A 25,195-nucleotide genomic window follows, 5' to 3' on the forward strand; every position below is an offset into this window, starting at 1 on the left:
CAAACAAATAGTCAACAATTATACTAATTACCAGATGTAAATCTGCTAATGATTAAATCTGTTGTCGACTTTAAAAAAGCTCGTCGATTGCGTTAATGCAATCAAATCAGAAAACAAGAAAATCAGAGACGACCTACATTTATTACAAGGAAAATATGATGAAACACAGCATTGATTTTGCCAAAAAAAAATCCCAAAAGTTTTACTGGCACACTTAATGAAAGTGATGGTTTTTCTTATGATGCAGAGGTGTTTTAGATATCAATTTTTCTGTTATTTTTATTAAATTTGAACTTTATTTTGCTGTAGCTATATTGTATTTTTATCGAATAACTCTGAATTGGTATTTCAAATTAGAGTTTTTGCTTTTTTTTTTCTCTGTTTTTTCATAAGTTTTTGACTTATATATTTATATATAATTCATTCTTTATTCAAATTTCTATCAGCGTTTTTTTCAAAGTACCAGATTTTTGCACGCTGCGATAAATATCTGTTGATTAGTTTCTCCAATTGTGTTGAAATTTTTAAGTGTTGTTTTATATATATATATATTCACTTTACCAAAATAATTCATGTTAGTTAACTGGTTCCAAAAGTCTCAATTAAAAGCTTTTTCAGAGCTTTTTTTATGACTCAAAATGTTTTCCTTACAAAAATATGAACAATTTTATTAAAATAGATTGAAGCAGGGTGAGTGCAATCATCTGTTATTTAAAATCTGTGAAAATTTTATGGCCATACCATTATTGGTTCACAAGCTGTTTATTGCAGCATGTAGCCCATATTTTGGGCTAATGGACCCAAAATCTTGACCCAAAATATTTTATTTTCATTTTTATAAAAATGAAAATAAAACTGCTTATTTATTTTCCTCCTTTTACGTTTTGTCGATTATTTTTTCCAGATCCTAAAAACTGCCTGGAAAGAAGCTGATAAGTGGCTAGCAGCCCTCAACATTTAACTGAGCTCATATTATGGGGGCCTGTTCGAGGGAAATATATTCAAAAAGCTTCTTATAAAATATAGATGTTCTGCAGCAACTTGCTCAAACAAACTTGGTTCCCAACGTCTACTTCATTATTAAAGCATTCAAATGTTTTAAATTAGCTGTCATTCTTTGCTTTGGATTTATCCTTTAGCCGGGCTTTGCTGAAAAAAATGAAAATTTAAAAAAAGGGTTACTTAATAAAAACTGATGCAAGCATAACCTAAAATTCACACCCAATTTTCCCACATCAAGAGTTTCATTAGTCACCACGAATCCTCCTTTGGGGCCCTAAAGTGAATAATCAGTCAAAACTGCTTATTAAGGTTGTCATCAACATTTTTCAAGGTATAAGCGAAAACAATAATCCCTTATAGAGTAAAGGAAGGTTGTTGAGATGCGTAACCGCTATGAACAGCAGTTTTATATGCTAGCAAAATCTGAGTTATTCGAGATTAGGCAGCAAAAATTTATAGTTTTAAACTATAGCGTTAAAAATTTCAATCCTTAAATGTTGTTATTTTAAAAAATAAGATTTTAGGTTTTACATTTGTTTTGTTTTTTGTGAAAAAAATTAAAGAATGTTATAAAATGTAATCATATAATGTTTTTTAATGGTAATAAAAAGTAAAAAAAAGAATTTTCACTTTTGAAAATAAATGTAATTAAGCAGGTTTTACGAATCAATAAAAAGTTTGTTAAAAGAGACGAAACTTTTTTTTATTTTCTCAATTGATAGTCCTTTGACCAGATTATGCACCTTTTTTTTTAAGCACGTTTACGCATTTTGATAGTAGTTTGTAGCTTACGAAATACTTAGGTTTTTACGCTATAGAAAAAGCCTTTTCAAGCCACACTTTAAATAGCAAATAAATATTTTGACCTATAGAATGCAAATGGCACGTGCAGCAATAAAACAAATAAGTAAAAGTTGTTGGTATTACATAATAGAACACTTAAGTAACACTTATTATGAAAAAAGCGACTAAATAGTACAGTAATTGAAAAGGTTTTGAGGTATAAGTAGCAAAAAACTAGAAGAACTTAAACTAAAACTGCCATAAATCTTTAACAAGTAAACCAATCTTTCTGGAATTTTATGTAAGGTTTGGCGTAGTCATAGGTTACATTTGCACTAATAATCAAATTATAAAGAAAGATTCTCATTCTACAGGTGTTTTTATTGGTGCATTATCAGGTTGAAATTTCACTCAATTCGAACAAATTAGTATTATATATATTGATTTTTTACAATAATTTTTGTTCTTTTACAATTAAAGTTCTTAGTATAAAAAACTTTTATGCATTCAAAAATAAACAAATTATATATATACTAGCAGTAAGCAACCCGTAATACGGGTTATTAGTAATTAAATCATTTATAACAATAATAACTTATTAATAACTTAATATATTATCTAAAAAATTAAATACAAATTTATCTATAAGTAACATTTTAAGTTTGACTCCCTATCAGCAATGTTATTACTTATAGTTACCGACATAAAAACTGCATTAGCATCAGTTAAGTTCTTTTTAAAATCTGTCACAACTCAGGAGGTACCAATAAAGGAAAGTCAAGTAAAGCCTGCAAATACCTAAAAAAAGAAATGAAAAAAATTACAATTTTTAATTACAAAAGTATTATTTGCATGTTATTGTTAGTAGAATTAGAATAATAACATTACAGAAAATATAAAGAACAAAAAAACAGCTATAACAGCCTAGGTCAACAGCCTATCAACACAAAACACAGCAACAATAACGCATAGCATAAGATATTTGTAAGCACACATTACTATGTGTCTTCAGAATAATTAAAAAAGAAAAAGATTATAAAAAGGATAAACAATACAACGTAATAACACCACAACTTAATAAGATATTTTATTAACTAAAATACTTGAACTAAAAAGATTTTATTTGTTACAATACTTGAACAGTCAAGGGACAATTATAGTTATTAATTTGAACAATTATATCATAAAATAGCAACTCGTAAGATATTTCTTATAAATGATCATTATTAATTGTGGTATTAAGAAATACGTAAAAGCTCAGTAATTACCTAAGTTTTATTAATTCTCTCTCATTTAAGAGAGAGAGGGAGAGAAAGAAAGTGTTTTCAAAGCAGAATGTTAAAAACACGCAATAGATAATAGTAACTGGTTTTATTATGTTATCAGTAAACAAAATTATTTTTACCTTGATCAAAATTCCCAGCATTTTTTAATTAAGTCCCGGCTTCTCTGTAACAGTCGACTAATGATTAATAGAGTAAACTTAACATCATATTAAATTTACAAAATTAAAACCATGTTTAAACAGTAAGCAAACTAATCAAATGATGACAAAGGCAACTAAAAAAAAAAAAGAACATAATTATGATTGAAATTATAAAAAAATTTAAAATCATTTATGTTATTAATTGTTTATTTATAAATTATTGTTATAAACTGTTATTAATCTAAATATTACTATAAATATATATACTTTAAATCACTCAATATATTACTATAAATATATAAATAATATTACTATTAAAAAAAATTGATACTTTGCTTTGTTCTCAAATGTCTAAAGTAAAATCAAATTAACAGACATTAACACTGATTGACACTGAATTCTTGCAAATAAGTTATCTACTCGCTGAGCAGCATTTTTTACATTTCAATGACTAATTTTATTCTACCTAGATCTATCTCTTTTATTTGACGACAACTATTTTTATATCGCCTGTTTCCATTTACAATAATAACTTCATGCCTAATATTATCCATTTCAATTTCACTATTATCATTAAACATATTACCAATAATATTACTATTGTTACAACTGAATAATAAATAAACGTAAAAGAATCATACAAATTGTGATATTTTCTAATCAAAGACTATATTTCAACTTAAAACTTATTGTAAAACTGAGATACACATTTCTAACCAATGTTGCATGTTCAGGATTGCGCACCAATTATGCCATCTCTTGGGGAAAAAAAAGTGAATAAACCGTAGGATCTAAGTTAGCTGACATTCTCAATAAAACCCTTCCCTGGAAGCAGGTGCAGCACTATCTCCAATAAATACAACAGCAACTTCACTAACTATAGTTTGCAAATAAAATATTAAATATGTAAGCAAAGTTGATTGCGATGTTATTGCTTTCTAAGATATGTACCAGAAAAAGTCTGCGCGGACATTTTAAAGGATATTTATTTAACTATTGTATTTCGATATTGAATGTTATACATATTTTGAAAGTACATATATTTACATTCTTAAATTTCACTTAACAAAGTTTGTGAAGTTTCATACGTGAGAACGCACGCACTTTACGTTTTACACTCGACATCAGCTTTTGCACAGTCTTCGGCTGGACTTTCTCGGTAGCTCTAATCCATTAATTTTTGAGGTCTTTAATGTTATTGGCTTCTTTTACATTGAACCTTAGTTTTCTTTTGACATGAACCTAATATCTTTCTATAGGACGTAGTTCAGGACAATTTGGTGGATTGCAGTGTTTTTCAACGAAATCTAATTTATGTTGTCTAACCCAGTTTAAAGTTGTCCCGGGGTAGTAACACGATGCTAAATCGGACCAAAATGACAAGTTACCCGTGTGTGTTTTTAAAAACGGCAAAGACGTTTCTTGAGGCCTTCTTTTATGTATATTTTGGTGCTAATTGTTCCTGTAGTCACAAAACAAGAGCTTATTTTACCACATTCACAAATTGCTTGTCAAACTAAGAATTTTTTAGAGAATTTTTGTTTTCCAAAGCATTTATAATTGGAATTCGGTTTCTTGCGATTAATTGCTGAATAATATTGGTGTCCTGGAAGAGATCGGAAATATGCAACACAATAAGTTTAATCGTCAATAATCAAACAAGATTTCTTGGCACAATTTTTATAGAACAGCTTTGAACAACGAATTGCAACATTTTCTTGCTTTTCTTCACAACGAGGAACTTTTTTCTTTTTATAAGATTTATAGCCACAATTTTTATTGACTCTTTGTATAGTGGAACCACTTGTCTTGAATTTATTCACTAAAGTTTGAACAGAAATCTCCGGTTTTCTGTCTAAGGCATCTTTCACTTTTTTACCAAGATCATGTCTAACAAAACGTTTTTTTCTCCCACTTCCTAATTTCCTTTAGATTGTACCAGTGTCTTTAAATTGTTTCCCAGCGCTCTGCATTGTTCTCTAAACAATCTGCAACTCTTTAGAAATTGTTTTGTTTGCTACATCAGGATTTTCAACAAGAAAATGCAAAATTTTTTCTCGCTTCTTATCATGATTTGATGACATTTCAATTAAAACTAATTGTTTTGATAACAGAGTTTAAATTTTGAATAACACTAATACAATGAAATTTTAAAACAATTCACTATTTAAAATGATGCACGGTGTCCGTAAACACCACATCAGAACACGCGCAGATTTTTTCTGGTACATGTCTTAAAATTTACTGCTGCAAGTGGGTCAGAGATATACAGTTGATAATGTTGGGGGATTACCTTGATCTGGCTTAAGATTGCCTACACAATGAAAAACTTGACCACATATTTTAAAACATGGCAGCCTATGATTCATAGGTTAAACCACATTATCAGTAAATAAAGCAAAATAAATACAGGCATATTAAATTCTAATATATTTCAAAAAATTGATATTGGAATTTATGATATAATTTCTGTAAATCTTGCAGAAACAGTGATAATGGAATTTTCTTTCTATTATGGTAACATAAAAAATGTGTTTTATCAAGAAATTTTTTAGCATAGCAATGCTGACAGATCTGGCTCATTTCTCCTAAATAATTATAATCTAGAATAGTATCACTTCTTGCTATACAATATATTCTGATTGTCAAGCAGCATTTTGTACATTTTGAGAATGAATAATCTCGTCTAGGCTATCTCTTTCATTTATGCGATAATTACTTTCAACTCATTTAACCATGATGTTCTAATGTAGGTACAAATTAATTTCTTCTTACCAAGCAGCATTTCTTAAATTTTGATGACAATTAATTTCAGCTTGCCTAGTTCTAATCATTTCACTAAATTATCAATTATTTTTAAGGTTCTTCTATTAAATTATTTAAGCCTAATATTGACCATCCAAAAAAAAAGAGAAAAAAAATTAAATAAAATTATCAAAATATTAATAGTCCAAAATAGTAAACATAACTACAAAGTGGTAAAATTATCAACAAAAAGATAAATAATAATGTTCAAGTAAAAATCAACAAAAACCTGCCATCCTAATAACAAAGATATAATTTGATATAATTTGAAGATATAATTTGAGATATAATAAAAATAACAAAGATATAATTTGGTAATAAAAATAAAAACACAATGTTGAATCTTACTTGGTTTCTTATCTATAAAACAATTTTATTTAACTATTTAAAAGAAAAAAAAAGAAAAAAATCAAAATGCCTTATGTTAAGCAATGTATTTTAAAAAAAAATCAAATGTAATTACTTTAGAATATTTATGATATATAAACATCTGCAATTTAACTCATTAGCTTAACCACTGGTTTACCATTGAGGTCAAAAATCAATAAACAAAAATTAAAATAATTTATTACAATTATTATTCAAAATAACAATTTTTAAAGTTTTTTAAATTTTTAAAACCTATAACAATTTAATTTAGGATTTGTTTATACCCATATCTTTTTGACAATGTCAGTTAGTATATTACTATCTAAAGTAATAAAAAAGATGAAACCATTTAAGAACAAATTTAAAAATCTAAATATATATTCAGATACCTTAAAAAGAAGCATAACACGACATTCTTTTAACAACTTTCAATATAATTATTTTTACTTTTTACTACTTTTTCTATTTTCTATTTTACAATTTTCTATACCTTTTTTTTTTTATCTAAAACAAAATATACATATAGATACAGAGAAATATAAAATATACTGAAATATACGCAAATTTATGTAAATACACTTAAATGTACACAAATAACAGTCTTATTTTATTTAAAGAAACGGAAAGAGGCTATAAAAATTAGAAAAATATAAACAACCATCAACAAACAAACATTTATTAATAATTTTATAGTAAAATTGAACAATCAACAACATCAATTCCTCTTGAAACTAAAAATTTATAAGCTCTAACTTGCTAGCAGGCCATGCTTGAAAGACCACGTGGAATACTGATCCGCATGTAGAAAAGCTACTTGAACAAACTACTTGAAAAACGAAAGTGAAACGACACTACTATTACTACTACTACTACTACTACTACTACTACTACTACTACTACTACTACTACTACTACTACTACTACTACTACTACTACTACTACTACTACTACTACTACTATAAACGTGAAATAGTTGGCGCAAATGCCCTAATGTTGCGCAGATTTTTTGAGTGATGAACGTCATGATGAAAATTCTTCTTAGATTTAATAATTATTTATGCGATAAAATTAATTTAGCTCACACAAATGTTTGTTTGTGGTCAATTCCAAGGACTACTACACATTATTACTTTTCTTTTGCAGCATTAGGGCTTTTTTGATTTCCCCTGAAAAATTGAAAAAATACAAAAAAGGGAATAATTTCAGTAAATTGTGATACTTATTCCCTTTTATTATTTGTACGATGTTTTAATTTCCCTCATTTTTAACTTAGAATACCCTGTTACTACTAAAAAACTTTTTAAATGGTTTTTTTCAATGGCTGAGTAATAAAACTATGGGGAACTTTTTTCTGTTGGTATTTGCATTTTATAAATTCTGTAAGCATTGGAAATAGTTATTAGTAAGATTTTATTTTTGTGTAATCTTGTTCCTCTCTATGAAAATGCAAGAAAAAACTGAAATATGTTTAATTTAAACATAAAAATCTAAAATTAAATTATTTTCAAGGTTTTTTTTTGTTTCAACATTAAGGCAATAATTTTTTTACATTGGTTTCTTTACAAAACATTTTTAAAATATCATGTTTTTATTTGTCTCTGAATTATTTATTTCTCCGAACAAGTCTAAAATGGTAAATAAAAATAGTTTCCATAAAAATATCACATTGTTTTTTTAAAAAGACGAGTTTAAAAGCCTTTTTTAAAGGTATGTTGTGATTTGGATATAGGGGCAATGTGGACATAGGGGTAATGGGCAATAAAAAGTTGAATTGGTCCGTTTCTCTAAATATCTTTTAAAAAGAAATGCCTAAAGAGAAACTAGGTATACAAACACTAATTCAATTCAGGGGCGGATCCAGATTATGTAATAAAGGTGTGTGTGTTTGTGGCTTCTAACTCTTTTTTATCAAAAGACAACAAGTCTGCAAATCCTAATCATTTTCCGTTATTTTTCTTTCAATTTTATTTCACTTTTAATCAGTCTGTTTTATGGTCTTATTTATTATCGTTTTTAAAGAAAATACTGTGTTAAATACAAAAGAAATAAAAATAAAAATTATAAATAAATAAATAAAAAAGAAAAAACTCGCCCTCATTGCCTTCCCCCTATGGATCTGCCCATGGCTCACTTATTACTTAATGAACTAAAATATCATTTTATTAATCAACTCATAATTCACAATTTGTGTTTAATAATTCACTGAGTGTTTCACAAAATTATTGCATTATGCATATGTAAATTAGCACATGTAAGAATATTGTAGAGCCTTAACTTTAAATTACAGATGTTTTTAGGCGTGATTCAACTAATACTAAAATTCTCAAAAGTTTTTGAAAAGTTCTGAAAACCATATAATGAAGATTTTGTGATGCAAAGCAAAATCTGTATTATAAATCTTCCTATATGTAGCATAAATTATAAACCTAAACATAGATATGTATCAGTACAAAAACTTTTGTTTGCCTTGTTTAAAAGACTCACAAGAATGTTCATGTTTTCGCAAAGTACTGTATTAAGCATATCTACATTTAGCATATTTTTGAGCCTCTTAAACCTTTTGGTTAAGCATACCTGAGCTTAAAAACTTCATATGCTATATTGTTTTTATCTAAATTTTTTTAAATTTAATTTGCTTCTGGGGCTGCTCAATAATATTTTCACTGCGCCAAGGCTGCTCAATAATATTTTCCCACTCAGACTAAAATAGAATCATTTAACGTTAATGAATCGAAGTTTTTAAGGACCTATAGCTTGTAATTTAGAACAAAATATTTTGTGTGTAGTAAAGAAAGTTACTTGTTAGAGTTTCAGTGCTGTATAAGATAGTCTCATGGACATACCATGGGGGATAGGAGGGAGAAGGAGGAAGAGGGGGGGTGGATATCAGATTTTAAATTGTGTTTTAGACAAAGATGATTTGCAATTCGCGAAACTGGTTTCATGCACAACAAGCACAATTTCTTTACTTGAACTGCCAAACCTTTAGAAAGAGTTTGACCCGCATTTTCTGTATACCAACCATATTTTTTGGAGATAAGATAGCGCTTTATATTTTATGCTTTTGTCATATATAGTAACAAAATAGAAATAAAATATTGAAATTCTGAAAAAACAAAATATTTGATGATTAAAAATAAAAAAACTACCGAATGAAGTTAGGACAAATAAACTTCAATAATATTCAATTAATCTTTAAGAAGGTTCTTTATTAATATCAATTTTTGATTTTAAAGGTGAAACAATTAAAAAAATAATAATAATAAAACTCATTGTAACAGTTGAGTAATAAAATATTAAATTAAAAAAAAGTAATAAAAAATTAAATAAAAAAATCTAAAAGTTTAACTCAATTTACCTCAATAGATTATGCATTATTTAGATTTAACGCATGAATTCATTATAAATAAACCTAATAAAGTATCTAAACAATTTATAAAAATTGAACAAATTAAATATTTATATGTATATATATATATATATATATATATATATATATATATATTTATATATACACACACATATATATATATAAATATATATATATATTTATACATATATATATATAAAAATATATATATATAAATATATATGTATCAAAAATATATATATATATATATATATATATATAAAAATATATATTTATATCACACATATATATATATATATATAAATATATATATATATATATAAAATATATATATATCACATATATATACATATATATATATATCAAATATATATATATATATCAAATATATATATATATATATATATATATATATATATATATATATATATATATATATATATATATATATATATATACACACAGACACACACACACACACACACACACACACACACACACACACACACACACACACACACACACACACACACACACACACACACACACACACACACACACACATATATATATACAATTATAAATGTATTCTATAAAATAGAGTGCTCTGTACTTTTAAGAACATTGAGCACTGTATTTTATAGAATACATTTATAATTGTTGTTATAAATATAAATGTATATATATATATATATATATATATATATATATATATATATATATATATATATATATATATATATATATATATATATATATACATATGTTGTTTTTTTTTTAAACATCTTCGCTTCCAACAAGCCTGCAAGCAACCACTAATTTAAGTTGGAAGTTACTGGAAGAGAAAGGATGAAAATTGTAGAGCAAGATAACGATTGACGGACGACTTAAAGGATTGCAAATTATATGAATCAGGAAAGCAAGATGAAGGAAACAAATTCCAAAGAACTGATGTTCGAGGTAAAAAACTAGACGAATAAGAGTTTTTGGAGCTCTTAGGAACAGTCACACAATGAGACTTATTTGAACGACGAGTAACACGAGAATGAATTTTAGTAGATGGCACAAGAGCACAAGAGATGCTAGGTCTTTAGAGCAGTGCCCATTATAGTATTTGTAGAAAAGAGAAAGAGAAGCAACATTACGACAATGTGATAGTGGTTGGAGGTTGGCTGCACGACCAACTATATTTACAATGCGTTTTTGCACCTTGAAAGAAAGGGCATCATTAAAAGATCTGCCCCAGATATGGCAACAGTATTCCATACAATCCGGATTTGAGATTTATAGAGATAGAAAATGGAATCCGAAGTAAGAAAGTGTCGAGCTCGATAATGTCCCCTCCAAAGCAATCAGAGAGTGTTGGTTTCTTATCACGACAAGGATAAATGGTAGTATCATCAGCAAACAATGCCACCTTAGATGTGAGAATATCTGGAAGATCGTTAATGTAAATTAAAAAGAGTATAGGGCCAAGGGTAGAACCTTGAGGAACCCCTGAAATTACAGAATAAAAAGTAGAGTGCTGTCTATATATATGTTTAAAATATATAGTAATGGTATCAATCAGTCAATTTTTCTCTTTCAGTTCGGATTTTGAAAATTAAGGAACTTATACCAAATTTCTTTAATAAATCATCCAGCTCCGGAATATTCTCAATATAGGACTTAACTTCTTCTTTATATATTGGTTTTTGAGACAAAATATATTGCTTTGAAAAATACTTATTGATCAGTGATAATTCTTTTGATGTGAATTTTTTTCTGAATCTTTTAAAGCGATCCTTGTATTCCAACTGAATATCTGAACAATCTTCAGAAATAACAGAAGAAGGTAAACAAGAAGCTTGTTGAGAAGAACTGGATATAGAATGATTTCCCAATTTTTCTTTGGATATCTCTGAACTTTTTAACAAAGAACTATTTCTTATTTTTGGTCCGAGATTACTTTTAATGATGTAGCCTACTGAATCCAAAATCTTTTTCACATACTTTTCGCTACTAGAAATGTTTAATAAAATTAACTTTTCAGCAACTTGGCTTTTATTAATTAAGCCAGTTTTAATTTCGATAGCAAAAAGATCACTTATTTGATCTTTCGATAAATCATTGTTGCTTTCTCGTTGAACAAGTTGTAAATTTTTGCAGAACGAAGCTGCTTTTTTTTGTTTATCGATTATGTCATAATTTTCCCTAGCCACAATTAGAGAGTGACACAAATGAATCGCTGCATCTTTAGCCATTTCATTATGATTTTCGTGCATTAGTGTGGTGGAATATTTCCTCACTAAATTAGGATTAATATTTCTTTGCTTAGATGTTTCACCGATTGCCTTGGACCAGTATGTATTAAATTGACCAGTTACCAAAGTTGAATCCATCTTTGAACCTGACCAAATAATAAAAACTGGAGAAGTCTTTGATGTAGAAACACCAGGAAGATGGGCTCTAACATAATTAATGTAGTTTGCAGTATCTTTAAATAAATTTGTATCAAATGCAATGTGGGCTGGTCCTTTGTAGGAAGTTTTATGTTTTTTTACACTGACAACATACCCATCCTCTTGCTTATCAGCTGCTTCAAACTCCTCCAATGTCATGTTTGCTATTACTCCAGGTCGAGAAGCATTGATTAAAACAAGATGTGTAAGCAAGTAGTCACGTACATTACAAAATCCAGCCCTCGTTATGCTAAGATTATTGACTTGACAGACATATTCTTTTAAAGTTGATATTGAAAGTGCTATCAATTCAGACTTGTCAAAATTGGTAATTTTATCATGACTATCTTCTAAATTTTTATTGTGCTTACGCTCCTCAATACCTTTCCATAAGTCTCTTTTCCATGCTTTTAAAATTGGCTCAAACTTCTTTATTTTTTTATCATCAAATCCACTTTGTTCTGTAACACACAAGAAACGTAAAAAATGTTGCACAGACCCAAGGTAAGTTTTCATTGTACCATTCAATCTTTTTTTACCTGTAATAGTTACACTGTTTGAAAGCCAATCATTCATAAACTTTCAATCAAACAAATTATTAAAGTTTATATTATTGGTATCTTTGTATCTGACAATTGTTTGAACAATATTAGCATGTTTTTTGGCTTGTCTCTGATCTTTCGATCCTCCATCTCTACTCTCAAGAAAGGTATCAAAATCTTTGATTAAACTATCTTCTTGGACAGATGACATAAAAAATTTGTCTTCCAAATCATCAAAATCCACATCTTCATTTTCATCATTTTCATCAAGATTTACAAGGTTACAAGGTTCATCTTCAACAGCATCGATTTGAATGTTAGAAGAAACCTTATCTTCATCAGAATAGCTGCCTTCTTTGTCACCTTTTGTCAATTTCCGTGCTTTCGAAAATTGATTGTTGATCCAATCTTCGTCTTCACTTTCCGAACAAGACAAAAATATTTCTTCTCCCCTTCTGAATATGTCATCAGAAAAAAATTTTTCTAAATGCTGTTGCTCTTCCTCAGAACTATCATTGTTTGTAGAAGAATTAGAACTGAATGAATTATCGATACAGTCTACAGATGTTTGACACTTACCTAAAAATTCTTGCATTTTATAATTCGAAATTTTATGTGTTTGGCGAAGATGATTTCCAATTCTTAACACTGGTTTTGAACACAAACAACCCAATTTTCTTTTATATAAAGCTAAATCTTTAGAACTTTTTTTCTTTCTCAACTCAAACTCTAATAGCGCTCAACCTGCATTTTCAGCTAACCACCCATATTTCTTGGACATTAAATGGCGCTTTAAATTTGTTACTTTCCTGTTAAATAAAAACGAAAAAAATAGTTTAAAAAATTAACATTTAAGAAAATAGTATTTTTATTATAATAGTTAAAATAAGAAAACCCTAAAATTAACTCTTACCGACTACAATTTTCTATAGGACAGTTAACTTTTCAAAGATTTTTTTATTTTTGAAGACTTTAAAAGCTATAAAAATAATAAATAATCAAAGTTATTACATTTAATATTAAAGTGTGTGTATATATATATATATATATATATATATATATATATATATATATATATATATATATATATACACACACACATATATATATACACATATATATATATACACATATATATGTATATACACACACACACACACACACACACACACACACATATATATATATATATATATATATATATATATATATATATATATATATATATATATATATATATATATATATATATATATATATTAGTAGCAGAAAATCACTTAACAAAGATTCATCAGAAATGTTAAGTGATTTTCTGCTACTAATATAATTGCTCTGTTCTTTTAAGAACATTGAGCACTCTATTGTGTAGAATACTTTTTAAAGTTGTTTAAATATATATATATATATATATATATATATATATATATATATATATATATATAAATTAGTAAAAAACACTTATCTAACATTTATTTTCTACTTTCCTACTTCTACTTTTCTACTTAAAGTTAGATAAGTGTTTTTTACTAATTTATTATTGCTCTGTTCTTTAAGAACATTGAGCACTCTATTTGTAAAATACACTAACATAATTTACATATATATATATATATATATATATATATATATATATATATATATATATATATATATATATATATATATATATATATGTATATATATTTATATATATTTATATATATATATATATTTATATATATATATATATATATATTTATTTATATATATATATATTTATATATATATATATATATATTTTTATATATATATATATATATATAGAGAGAGAGAGGTAATCCACTGGTATTAAGGGTGGTAGCCCTCTTAGCAAATTGTTTGCTTCAAGATGGACTTCCTTCTTGAAGAAAATTGGCCAAAAATTGGCCAAGGAAACCATAGTGATTTGAGCAGAGCATTACATGTTTGGTGTGGAAAGTTATCATCTATTATCTCTTCTCTTACTACAAAAGTTGGTTTCTTAGAAGCAGAAAACAAAATGCAACAAAAAGAAATTGATTTACTTAAAAATAATAACAAAGCAAACATCACTTATCAAAATAATATTCACAGTGCTGACGTCTGGGCAGGTTTCATTAGTAAAGAAAAGGACATTGCTGCCAAAGAGAAAAATGCTGCTTTGTTTGCTAAAATTTCAAAAGAAAACAACGAAAAAAATAGAATTTTAAATAATATTATTATAAGTGGTCTTACTGAGTCAGTAAATTTGGATGATGATAATAAAGCAATTGATGAAATTCTTACTATCTTAAAAGTGTCTTGTGACGATGTAAAAGTTAAAAAAAGACTTAAAAAGAAAAATGCCTCTCCTCTTACTTCTTCTATCTCTAGTGACATGGACAACAAATTTATTTATGTGCCCCCACGTCCTCCTTTGGTTTTAATTGAATTTAAGAATTATGAAAAACGTCAATCGGCTTTGGCTAATGCAAGAGAACTTAAACATATTCATGGTTTTACAAAAGTTTACGTTCGACCAGATCAAACTGAAAATGAAAGAATAGCTCCCTCTAAACTTCATGCTGAATGTAGAATTAGAAACAATGCTCTTCCAAATTCTTTTGATGATCCGCAAGGGAGGCGACTCAATTGGGGTACAAGAGATGGAAAAAAAGGATTTTGGTCTGTGCGATCTGGTTCAATTCGATGGATCGAACACAAAGAATAGAACATCTAACCCTAACATTTATAGTCCTCCACCTTTTTCATCTAGTTACTCTTTATTTGAACTTAAATGTCTTTATTTTAATCCAACATCTTTGGATAATAAATGGGATAAATTCCAAGCTAGAATTGCATCACTAGATTACCCGCACATCATTGCAGTTACAGAAACATGGTTCACCGCGACATCTTTAACAAATCTAGAAAATTACACTGTGTATCTTCGAAACAGGACAACTCGTGGAGGAGGTGTAGCCATTTACATTAGAAAAGACATTCATTCATATGAATGTGAGCTCAGTGATAAACAGATGGGTGAGCAAATATGGTGTCAGGTTTCAATTGGAAATGATGTTTTGCTAATTGGTTGTATTTATCGCCAACCATTCACTCTATATGAGTCTGATTTACAAATCAACAAGTCAATCAAACGTGCTAAAGCTCTGATTGATAATGGTAAATTTACAAGTGTTCTCCTAGTTGGTGATTTTGATCATAGTGATATTAGCTGGTGTAATTTGGGCGGAAAATGTAAATATGGCAAACAATCTAGTCAAATTTTTTTAGATACTATAAATGATTGCTTCCTATCTCAGTTTGTCACAGAACCAACGTTTATCAATAACACACTTGACCTGGTGCTCTCTGATGACCCTGATCGTATTTATAACGTTACGATTGGTCCTCCACTTGGTTGTACACAAAAAAATCATTTCCATAATTCACTTTTATGGGATTTTAGACTTAAAACATCGACCAAAACAATTAGTCATCACAAAGTGAATTACATCTATGATAAAGGTGACTATAATGCCATCAGTGAGGGTCTAAAAATGATTGATTGGCCGAAATTATTTACAAATAAATCAGCAGATGAAAGCTTTGAACTATTTAAAGACATTTACATTTCATTGGTTGAACATCACATTCCTAAATACAATATGTCCTTTAGTTTGAAAAAACGTGATCCAAAATGGTTTAATTCTACTATTAAAGCAGCGACTAAAGAAAAATTTAGACTATTTATGAAGCTACGCTGTTCTTCAAGGAAATTGAAGGATTATATTAGAGTCTTATATAACAAACAAAATCGCCTGGTCAAAAAGCTTGTTGCTGATGCTGTACTAAAGTTCGAGAATGAAGTCATTTCTGCTTGTAAGTCTTGCCCAAAAAAGTTTTACTCTTATATAAATAGCCAAAAGTCTTGTAAAAGTGAAATTCTATCTCTTTTTGATCACAATGGAGTGCAGTTAGTAGATAAAATGTCTATTGCAAGCTGCTTAAATAATCAATTTTTTAAAGCATTTTCATCACCTGACACTTACTCCCAAGCGCCAAATTTTCCTCGAAGAACTGAAATTGTTTGTTCTCCAGTTTCAAGCTCCGTATTCAGTTGTTGCAATATGGAAAAACTTTTATTCGCGCTTGACTCTTCGAAAGGCACTGGCAACGATGGAATCCATCCTAGAGTGCTAAAAAGTTGCTCCAAAGAAATCAGTGTGCCTCTCTCTCTCTTATTTATCAAGTCGTTTGATTCTGGACAAGTACCGTCTGGGTGGAAACTTGCTAATATAACGCCAATATTCAAAAAGGGTCAGCGTACTGATCCTGGAAATTACAGGCCTATTTCCCTCACCTCTGCAGTTGGACAATTAATGGAGAAAATAATGCGTGATGTCATGACTGAACACCTAGTTAAGCATAACCTGTTATCTCGGCATCAACACGGTTTTGTCAAATCTAAATCGTGCATCACCAATCTTCTTGAAGTACTGGATATCATTACCGAAGCCTTAAGTGACAACTGTGCTGCATTGCTCATCTTGTTAGATTTTACCAAAGCTTTCGATCGTGTGTCACATTCTCTGCTTTATCACAAACTGGCTGGCTATGGTTTTGGCAAAAATATTCTTGCCTGGCTCAAGGACTTTCTTGAAAATAGGAAGCAGCGTGTCGTTCTGGGAAATTTCGCATCTGAATGGATGGATGTCCAGAGTGGTGTTCCTCAAGGATCGGTCATAGGACCTCTTCTATTTTTGCTTTTTATTAATGACATGCCAGAATTAGTCAAAAACAGTTGCAAACTATTTGCTGATGATAGCCAGTTGGTTGTCAAAATAAAAACAGTTACAGACTTGGGGTTTGTTCAAAAAGACATTGATATTTTATGTGATTGGTCAAGACTTTGGTGCATGGAATTTAGCATAAATAAATGCAAGGTTCTAAAGTTTCATGGTGGTTCCACAGACATTGATATCCCCTTTACAATGGTGAATAATAATGGCAGTCAAATTCCTCTTGAAGATGTATCCGTTGAGAGAACATTGGGCGTTTTAATAAACAATAAACTCAAATGGTCAGAACAAATTAGTCATGCCATTCTTAAAGCTAACTCTGTACTTGGCCTACTCAGAAGAACTTTTAAAAAATGGAATCCTAGTATGTTTGTGAAGCTCTATACAGCATATGTAAGACCGATATTGGAATACTGTGCACCAATTTGGTGCCCTTTTCTTCTAAAAGACATTAAAAAATTAGAATTAGTCCAACGTAGAGCTACTAAACTTGTTCCACAATTGCGCAACTTGAAATACGAGAAACGATTAGCAAATCTGGGTCTCAGCACATTAGCTGAACGTAGAACAAGAGGAGATGTAATCCAATTTTTTAAAATTTATAAAAAACTAAATGTTGTTAACTGGCAACAGAAGACAAACCAAGCAAGTGCTCTATTATGTGATGGACCTGCAGGTCATCTTCGTGGTGCCAAGCATAAAATTGAACGAGAATTAACGAAAAACACTCAAAGACATAATTTCTTTATAAACCGAGTGGTGTCATCATGGAACACTTTGCCTGCTTCGGTAGTTGCTTCAAATTCAGTTAACGAGTTCAAAAACAATTACGACATATGGAACCGTTCTCTCTCACGTCGGTCTACTATAGTCGGGTCACGTTAGTTACTCGACTCATAGAAGTCTAACTTCTATTGTAGAATTTTTACTATAATAATAATAATAATAATAATAATAATAATATATATATATATATAATATTATATATATAATATATGTATATATAATATTATATATATATATATATATATATATATATATGTATATATATATATATATATATATATATATATATATATATATATATATATGTATATATATATATATAAATTATGTCAGTGTATTCTACAAATAAAGTGCTCAATGTTCTTAAAGAACAGAGCAATAATAAATTAGTAAAAACACTTATCTAACTTTTATCTTGATAAAAATTAGATAAGTGTTTTTACTAATTTATTATTGCTCTGTTCTTTAAGAACATTGAACACTTTATTTGTGATATGAAGATAAATTGGTTATTTTACCTTTTGCCTTTTTTTTTGAATGGAGTTAAATTGAGCTAGGGGCGCCGTAGAAATCTCGCCCAGGGCGCTGGTAGTGCTAAAACCGGCACTGTATATATATATATATATATATATATATATATATATATATATATATATATATATATATATATATATATATATATATATATATATATATATATATATATATATATATATATATATATATATATATATATATACCAGGTCTATAAGCATGAAGTGAGCGTCGAGTTACAAATGTATCGATAGAGAACATTTGATGTGAACGGGCCTTACTTTTTTTTTAATTTTGTAGCTATGATATCTGTCAAACATATTTAGTAAACATCAAGTCATTGTTTTAACAACATCATATTTTTCAATCGTGTTAAAAATGTCGAATTTCGTACCAGAAAATGATGTTTTGCGGAAAGCACTAACTTTTTGTTTTCATTTGAAGAAAAGTGCTACAGAATCGCATTGAATGCTTGTCGAAGCTTATAATGATCATGCTTTACCGGAAGCAAAATGCAAAAGATGGTTTCAACGGTTCAGAGATAATGATTTTGATGTGCGAAATAGAGAACGCGGAAGACCACCAAAAAAGTTTGAAGACACAGAAATTCAATCAATACTGGATGAAGATGACACTTTAAGTCAAAAACAAATGGCGGAAATGTTAAATGTTTCACAACCAGCAATTTCTGACTGTTTAAAAGCTATGGGAAAGATCCAAAAGTGCGGGAAATGGGTGCAACATAAATTGAATGACAGGCAGATGGAAAAGCGAAAAACCACATGTGAAATGTTGCTGTTACGACACGAAAGGAAGTCAGTATTGCATCGAATTGTGACTGATGATGAAAATTGGATTTATTTTAAGAATCCCAAACGCAAAAGATCATGGGTAAATCCATGAGAAGCATCAACATCGACTGCAAAGCCAGATCGGTTCGGAAAAAAGACAATGCTCTGTGTTTGGTGAGACCAGAAGGAAGTGGTGTATCATGAACTTCTAAAACCTGGCGAAACTGTTGATACGCAACGCTACCGACAACAAATGATCAATTTGAACCATGCATTGATCGAAAAACGACCAGAATGGGCCAGAAGACACGGAAAAGTAATTTTGTTGCATGATAATGCTCCGAGTCATACAGCAAAAGCGGTCAAGAAAACGATAACATCACTTGGCTGGGAAGAGTTACCTCACCCGCCGTATTCACCAGACTTGGCTCCTTCCGACTACCATTTGTTTTCATTGATAGGACACGCATTGAATGAGCAATACTTCAATTCCTACGAAAAAGTCGAATAATGGGTCTTCAAATGGTTTGCCTCAAAAAACGATTAGTTTTATTGGCATGATATCCACAAATAGAAATGTGGTCAAAATGTGTAGAAAGCAATGGCAAATACTTTGAACAAAATATTTTTTACTTTTCCATTAGAAAATAGTGTTTTATTTTGAAATAAAAAACGCTCATTTCATACTTATAGGCCTGGTATATATTTATATATATATATATATATATATATATATATATATATATATATATATATGTATATATATATATATATTGTATATATATATATATATATATATATATATATATATATATATATATATATATATATATATATATATATATATATATATATATGCAAGCGAAAAATGAGTTTAACATATAAAAGTTTATTACAAACTTTCATAAAATAACAGTGTTATGGTTAAAAAATCGCGGAAAACTCGCAGTAGACCAGTAGGTCTTATCATGAAGAACCGCTGTGTAACATTCATGTTTATACAATATCAAATTTTTGACAATGGTGTTAAAGCAAAAGTTAAAATGAACATAATATAAAATAAATGGTTTTAAGAAAAAAAAACTCTTAAAGTTGTAATTAAAATAAAAATACAAAAAGTAAATTTAAAAGAAACCATAAATAAGATTTGTAAACTCTAAAATATTCTTTTTAATTAATTTCTAAAAGCAATTTATATTTTTTACGTATTATATTATTATTTTTTGCTAAGATTTTATTCCAAATATGAGGAGCACGATATGTAATTTTAAATTGTTTCTGTCTAGTTTTTAATAAAGGTTCAATTAAAAAGCTCGTTGTGCCCAAAGTACATTAAAAGTTAGATTTTTTATTACATGGATATCATAAAAAATTGAAGCACATTGTTGTACTTTCGTATATGAAACATTGTTAATTAAATTTTCAAATTTTTGACTCGTTCTAAATATTCACACTTTGGAAAAGTGGTTTCGCAAGTTCTTTCTTATTCATTATTCTTAAAGGTTCTGTTTTCGATAGAGTATTTCTAGATTGTCTTAATAAGTACTACTCCAGGGAATATTTGCGTAATTTGTATACTTTGTATAAAACTGAAATATATTTGTTTTAGATGATGTTTATATAGTAGAAAGATTGATATAGAATCTCAATACTTTTTGATATTTTGTTGCATATATACAATACAGGCAATATCTTTAATCCAGGCAATATTATCGTCGATGAGAACACCAAGGAACTTAGTCACTATTTCGCGACTATTTTTTGTGTTTTTTGAAAAGAAATAGGAATTTTTTTGTTTTATTTAAAAGATAATAAACAAAAAAAAAGTTTAGAACTGATAGAAAGTTTGAGTTTGCTTTAAACCATATTGAAATATTTTCGAACTCATCATTCATTTGTACAAAGAGTTGAGGTTTATTTTTTCCTAAGATAAAAAAGTTAATGTCGTCAGCAAATATAACTCTTGATATATTTGACGCTCTCCAGAGATCATTCACGTATATAAGGAAAAGTAGAGGCCTAAGAAATGACCCTTAGGGGCACTCCGCAAGAAATCAAAGATGAACTTGTATGTTTATTATTTCCATAATATGTAAATTACATACGTTTGCTTAGAAAGTCTGCTATCCACCTGTTTAATATGCCTCTTCTACCATGCATTTTATGTTTTTTTTTGAAAGTATTTTGTGATCAAACGCCTTGGAGAGGTTAATAAATACACTAAACGTAAGTTCTCTATTTGCAAAAGAATTTTTTATTTCATTGATTAAGTAAAGTATTGCGTGTTCAGTTTAAGTTCGATCCCCACCACGTCCCTGGTATTAACGCGCTCAACTTGTTTCTCCGCGCAGCGACCTTGTTTGTCAAGGCTAATGTTTCGGAGTTATAGAGTTAAGAGAGGGTTATTAAACAAAATTAAGTAGCCTCCTCGTCTGTAGTGGCTTACTCGACCTTGGCGAGGTGAATTAACATAAAAAAAAAAGTGTTGCCTGTTCCATTGAAAGTATTGCATGTTCCGTTAAAAGAATTGCATGTTCCGTTAAAGTGTTTTTCTGAAATCCAAACTGAATAAAATAAATTATTATCTTTAAACAAGTTATATACCTTGTTTAAAAGTACAACAACAGGTTAATTATCTTGTGTTATTAGTGGTGCCAACATTAAAGATACAACAAGGAGAATATTAACAGCTTTGATTACCAATGTTTTATTTAAATTTCATGGGACATAGGAAAAAATATGCCTTTTCATATATATTATTGACCTAAACATGCCTTTTCATATATATTATTATTCAACTTGCGCACGCTTACAACGAGATGAGACGCGTTATTTTATTGCTGCTAAAATAAATTTTTATATTTTGAAATAATTCGAAAATGACAAAATTTTTAACAATTGTAAAAGCATTTTTGGAATGTTATGAAAGCACTCTACTAAAAACCTTTGGAGAAAGATTTGATAAATTAGAAGAAAATTTTACAACGAAATTGAAAAATTAAAAAACGAAGAACTATCGTGGTAAAGTTTCTTTACTATAAAGATAGAGATTTAATCGTATTAAATAAATATAAAAATAGAAAAATATGGAACAAAAAAATATATCTAAACGAAGACTTTAGCAATTACACAATCGAAAAAAGATGACTTCTATTTACAAAAGCAAAAGAACTTCGAGCTGAGGGCAAGTTTGCTAAAGTTATATATACCAAACTTGTAACGCGCGCCTCAGAAGTATAAGAAATTCTTTTAAATCTTATTTAGTACACAAAAAAAGATAACAAAAAATATAAAATAGATGACTATGAATCACTTATTTTCAACTTTAGAAACAAATATATTGGATTATTTTAATGACTCTAAAGTAAATTGTTTTTATAATTATGCTAGTGAGTTAAAAGGATTTCTTTCTAAAAATGGCGATGAAAACAAAAAAATCAGAATTGTCCACATAAATTTAAGAAGTAAGAACAAAAATTTTGAAAATCATCGAAATTTTATAGAAGAAACTAAAAACTATTTTGATATTATTTGTTTAACGGAAACTTGGTGTTCACAAAATGAGCTTAATAATAACTCTGTCTTCTTCCTGGTTTCGAAACAATTTTATTAGAAAGACAATTTAATAAACGCGGTGGAGGAGTTCTGATTTACATAAAACAAAACATTGCGCTTAACATTAGGAATGATTTGTGCGTTTCTGATGGCGATAAATAAATCGTTACAATTGAAATTTTAAACAAAAGCGTAAAGTTAAAAAGCAAAATCATTCTACTAAGTTTTTGTTATAGACCACCTGGTGGTGCATCAGAAACTTTAAGCTTTTAATCTACACTACATCTAAAGCAAAATATTTTTCATAAAGGTAACAAAGAAAAGAAAAAAAACTTTGTAATTGGCGATTTAAATATGGATTGCTTACGATATTAAAAAAACAAAAAAATCAAAAAATTTTATGATGTAATTTTGAATCAGGAGCAATACTGCTTATCAACCGGCCTACTCGAATAACAAAATACTCAACCACCCTATCAGACTATATTTTAACAACAGATGTATATTACAATGACATGCAAAAAAGCATTATAAAATCAGATATATAAGACCATTTTCCCATTTTTCTAATAATCAACGCAATTTCAACTCCTAACACTAATAAAAGTCAAACTATAAGAAAACGTATTTTCAGTAAAAAAATTTTAGAAACGTTTAAATATCAATTATCATCGTTAAACTGAAAGCATATAAGTTTTAATGAAGGGATAAATGTAATCTATAATAAGTTCTTTAATACATTCTTCTCGGTGTACAATTCAAAATTTCCCGTCTCCGAAATAACCTTAAAACCAAAAACCTTCAATAGTCCTTGGTTTACGAAGGGTCTTAAAAAACAAAAATTGTATATAAAATATTTAAAAACAAAATCTCATGCTAATTTCCGCATATATACGAACTACAAAAAAATTTTAAAAATTCGCAAAAACCTGAAAAAAAAATTATTACTCTAATCTAATTACTAAATATAAAAATGACTCAAAACAAATATGGAAAATATTGAAAGAAATAACGGGGAAACAGAAAACCTGTTCAAATTTCCTTCCGAAAATGATTGAAATAAACAATGTATGTGTATATAAACCAAATGAAATAGCAAAAGAATTTAATAAATACTTTACTGATATCGGAAGTAGGCTGGCTGATGGGATTCCTTTTACAAATATTTCATTTAATGATTTTTTGACAACTTCAAATAATTTACTTTCTCCGCATGACTTATTCCTAGATTTATCAATTAAAGAGTTTGAAAGAGCCTTCAAATCTCTAAAAAAGAAACAAAGCAATCGTTGCGAATGGAATAAACGGGAACATAATTATATATTGCTATGAAAGTTTGAAAGATATTCTATTTGAAGTTTTCAAAACATTTATACAACAAGGGGTTTTCCATGATCTATTAAAAATTGCCCAAGTTATCCTTTATATTTATAAAGACGAAGAAAAATCTTTACTGCCATCAGAAACATGCAATTCCAATAATATATTTTTTAAATCGTTTTTCAAACACAAAACCTTTATTCAAAGATATGAATGTATTAAACGTTTATGAACTTAACTTGTATAATACTTTAGGTTTTACGTTTTGTTGTATGAACAACTCTTTATTAAATGTTTTTAAAGATTTATTTACCTATAAAGTAAAGAATAAATATAGTTTGCGAAATAATAACTATTTAAAAGAACCCTTTTGTCAATCAAAGTTTAATAAATTTTGTATAGATTATCGAGCACCTTATCTCTGGAATGAAATTGTACAGCCTAATTTAGATTCATCTATCTCTTTTTCTGTTTTTAAAAACTAGTTAAAGAATATTACTTTTTAACGAATAATATATTGAAATATTTTTGAGATATTATTTTAACCATTTATTATTTTAAATGTTTTGGATTATTATTTCGTTATAAACTGTGTTATTTTATATTATATTTATATTGTAATTTTTATCTGGTTCTGGCGACAAGATCGATATGATCTTTTTCCAGATTCCAAGTTTATAGTTTATATTACAA

General features: G+C 28.2%; 1 protein-coding gene across 1 annotated transcript; it reads left to right on the top strand.

Annotated features, from left to right (window-relative positions):
• Nucleotides 1-14,605: 14,605 nt before the first annotated feature.
• LOC136081312 (uncharacterized) lies at nt 14,606-18,401 on the top strand. Its single transcript, XM_065798620.1, has 2 exons — nt 14,606-15,399; nt 15,470-18,401. The coding sequence occupies exons 1-2, from the start codon at nt 14,606-14,608 to the stop codon at nt 18,399-18,401; spliced, it is 3,726 nt and encodes a 1,241-aa protein (XP_065654692.1).
• Nucleotides 18,402-25,195: the final 6,794 nt, after the last annotated feature.

This window comes from Hydra vulgaris, chromosome 06 (assembly GCF_038396675.1).
Source record: "Hydra vulgaris chromosome 06, alternate assembly HydraT2T_AEP".
Taxonomy (NCBI): Eukaryota; Metazoa; Cnidaria; class Hydrozoa; order Anthoathecata; family Hydridae; genus Hydra; species Hydra vulgaris.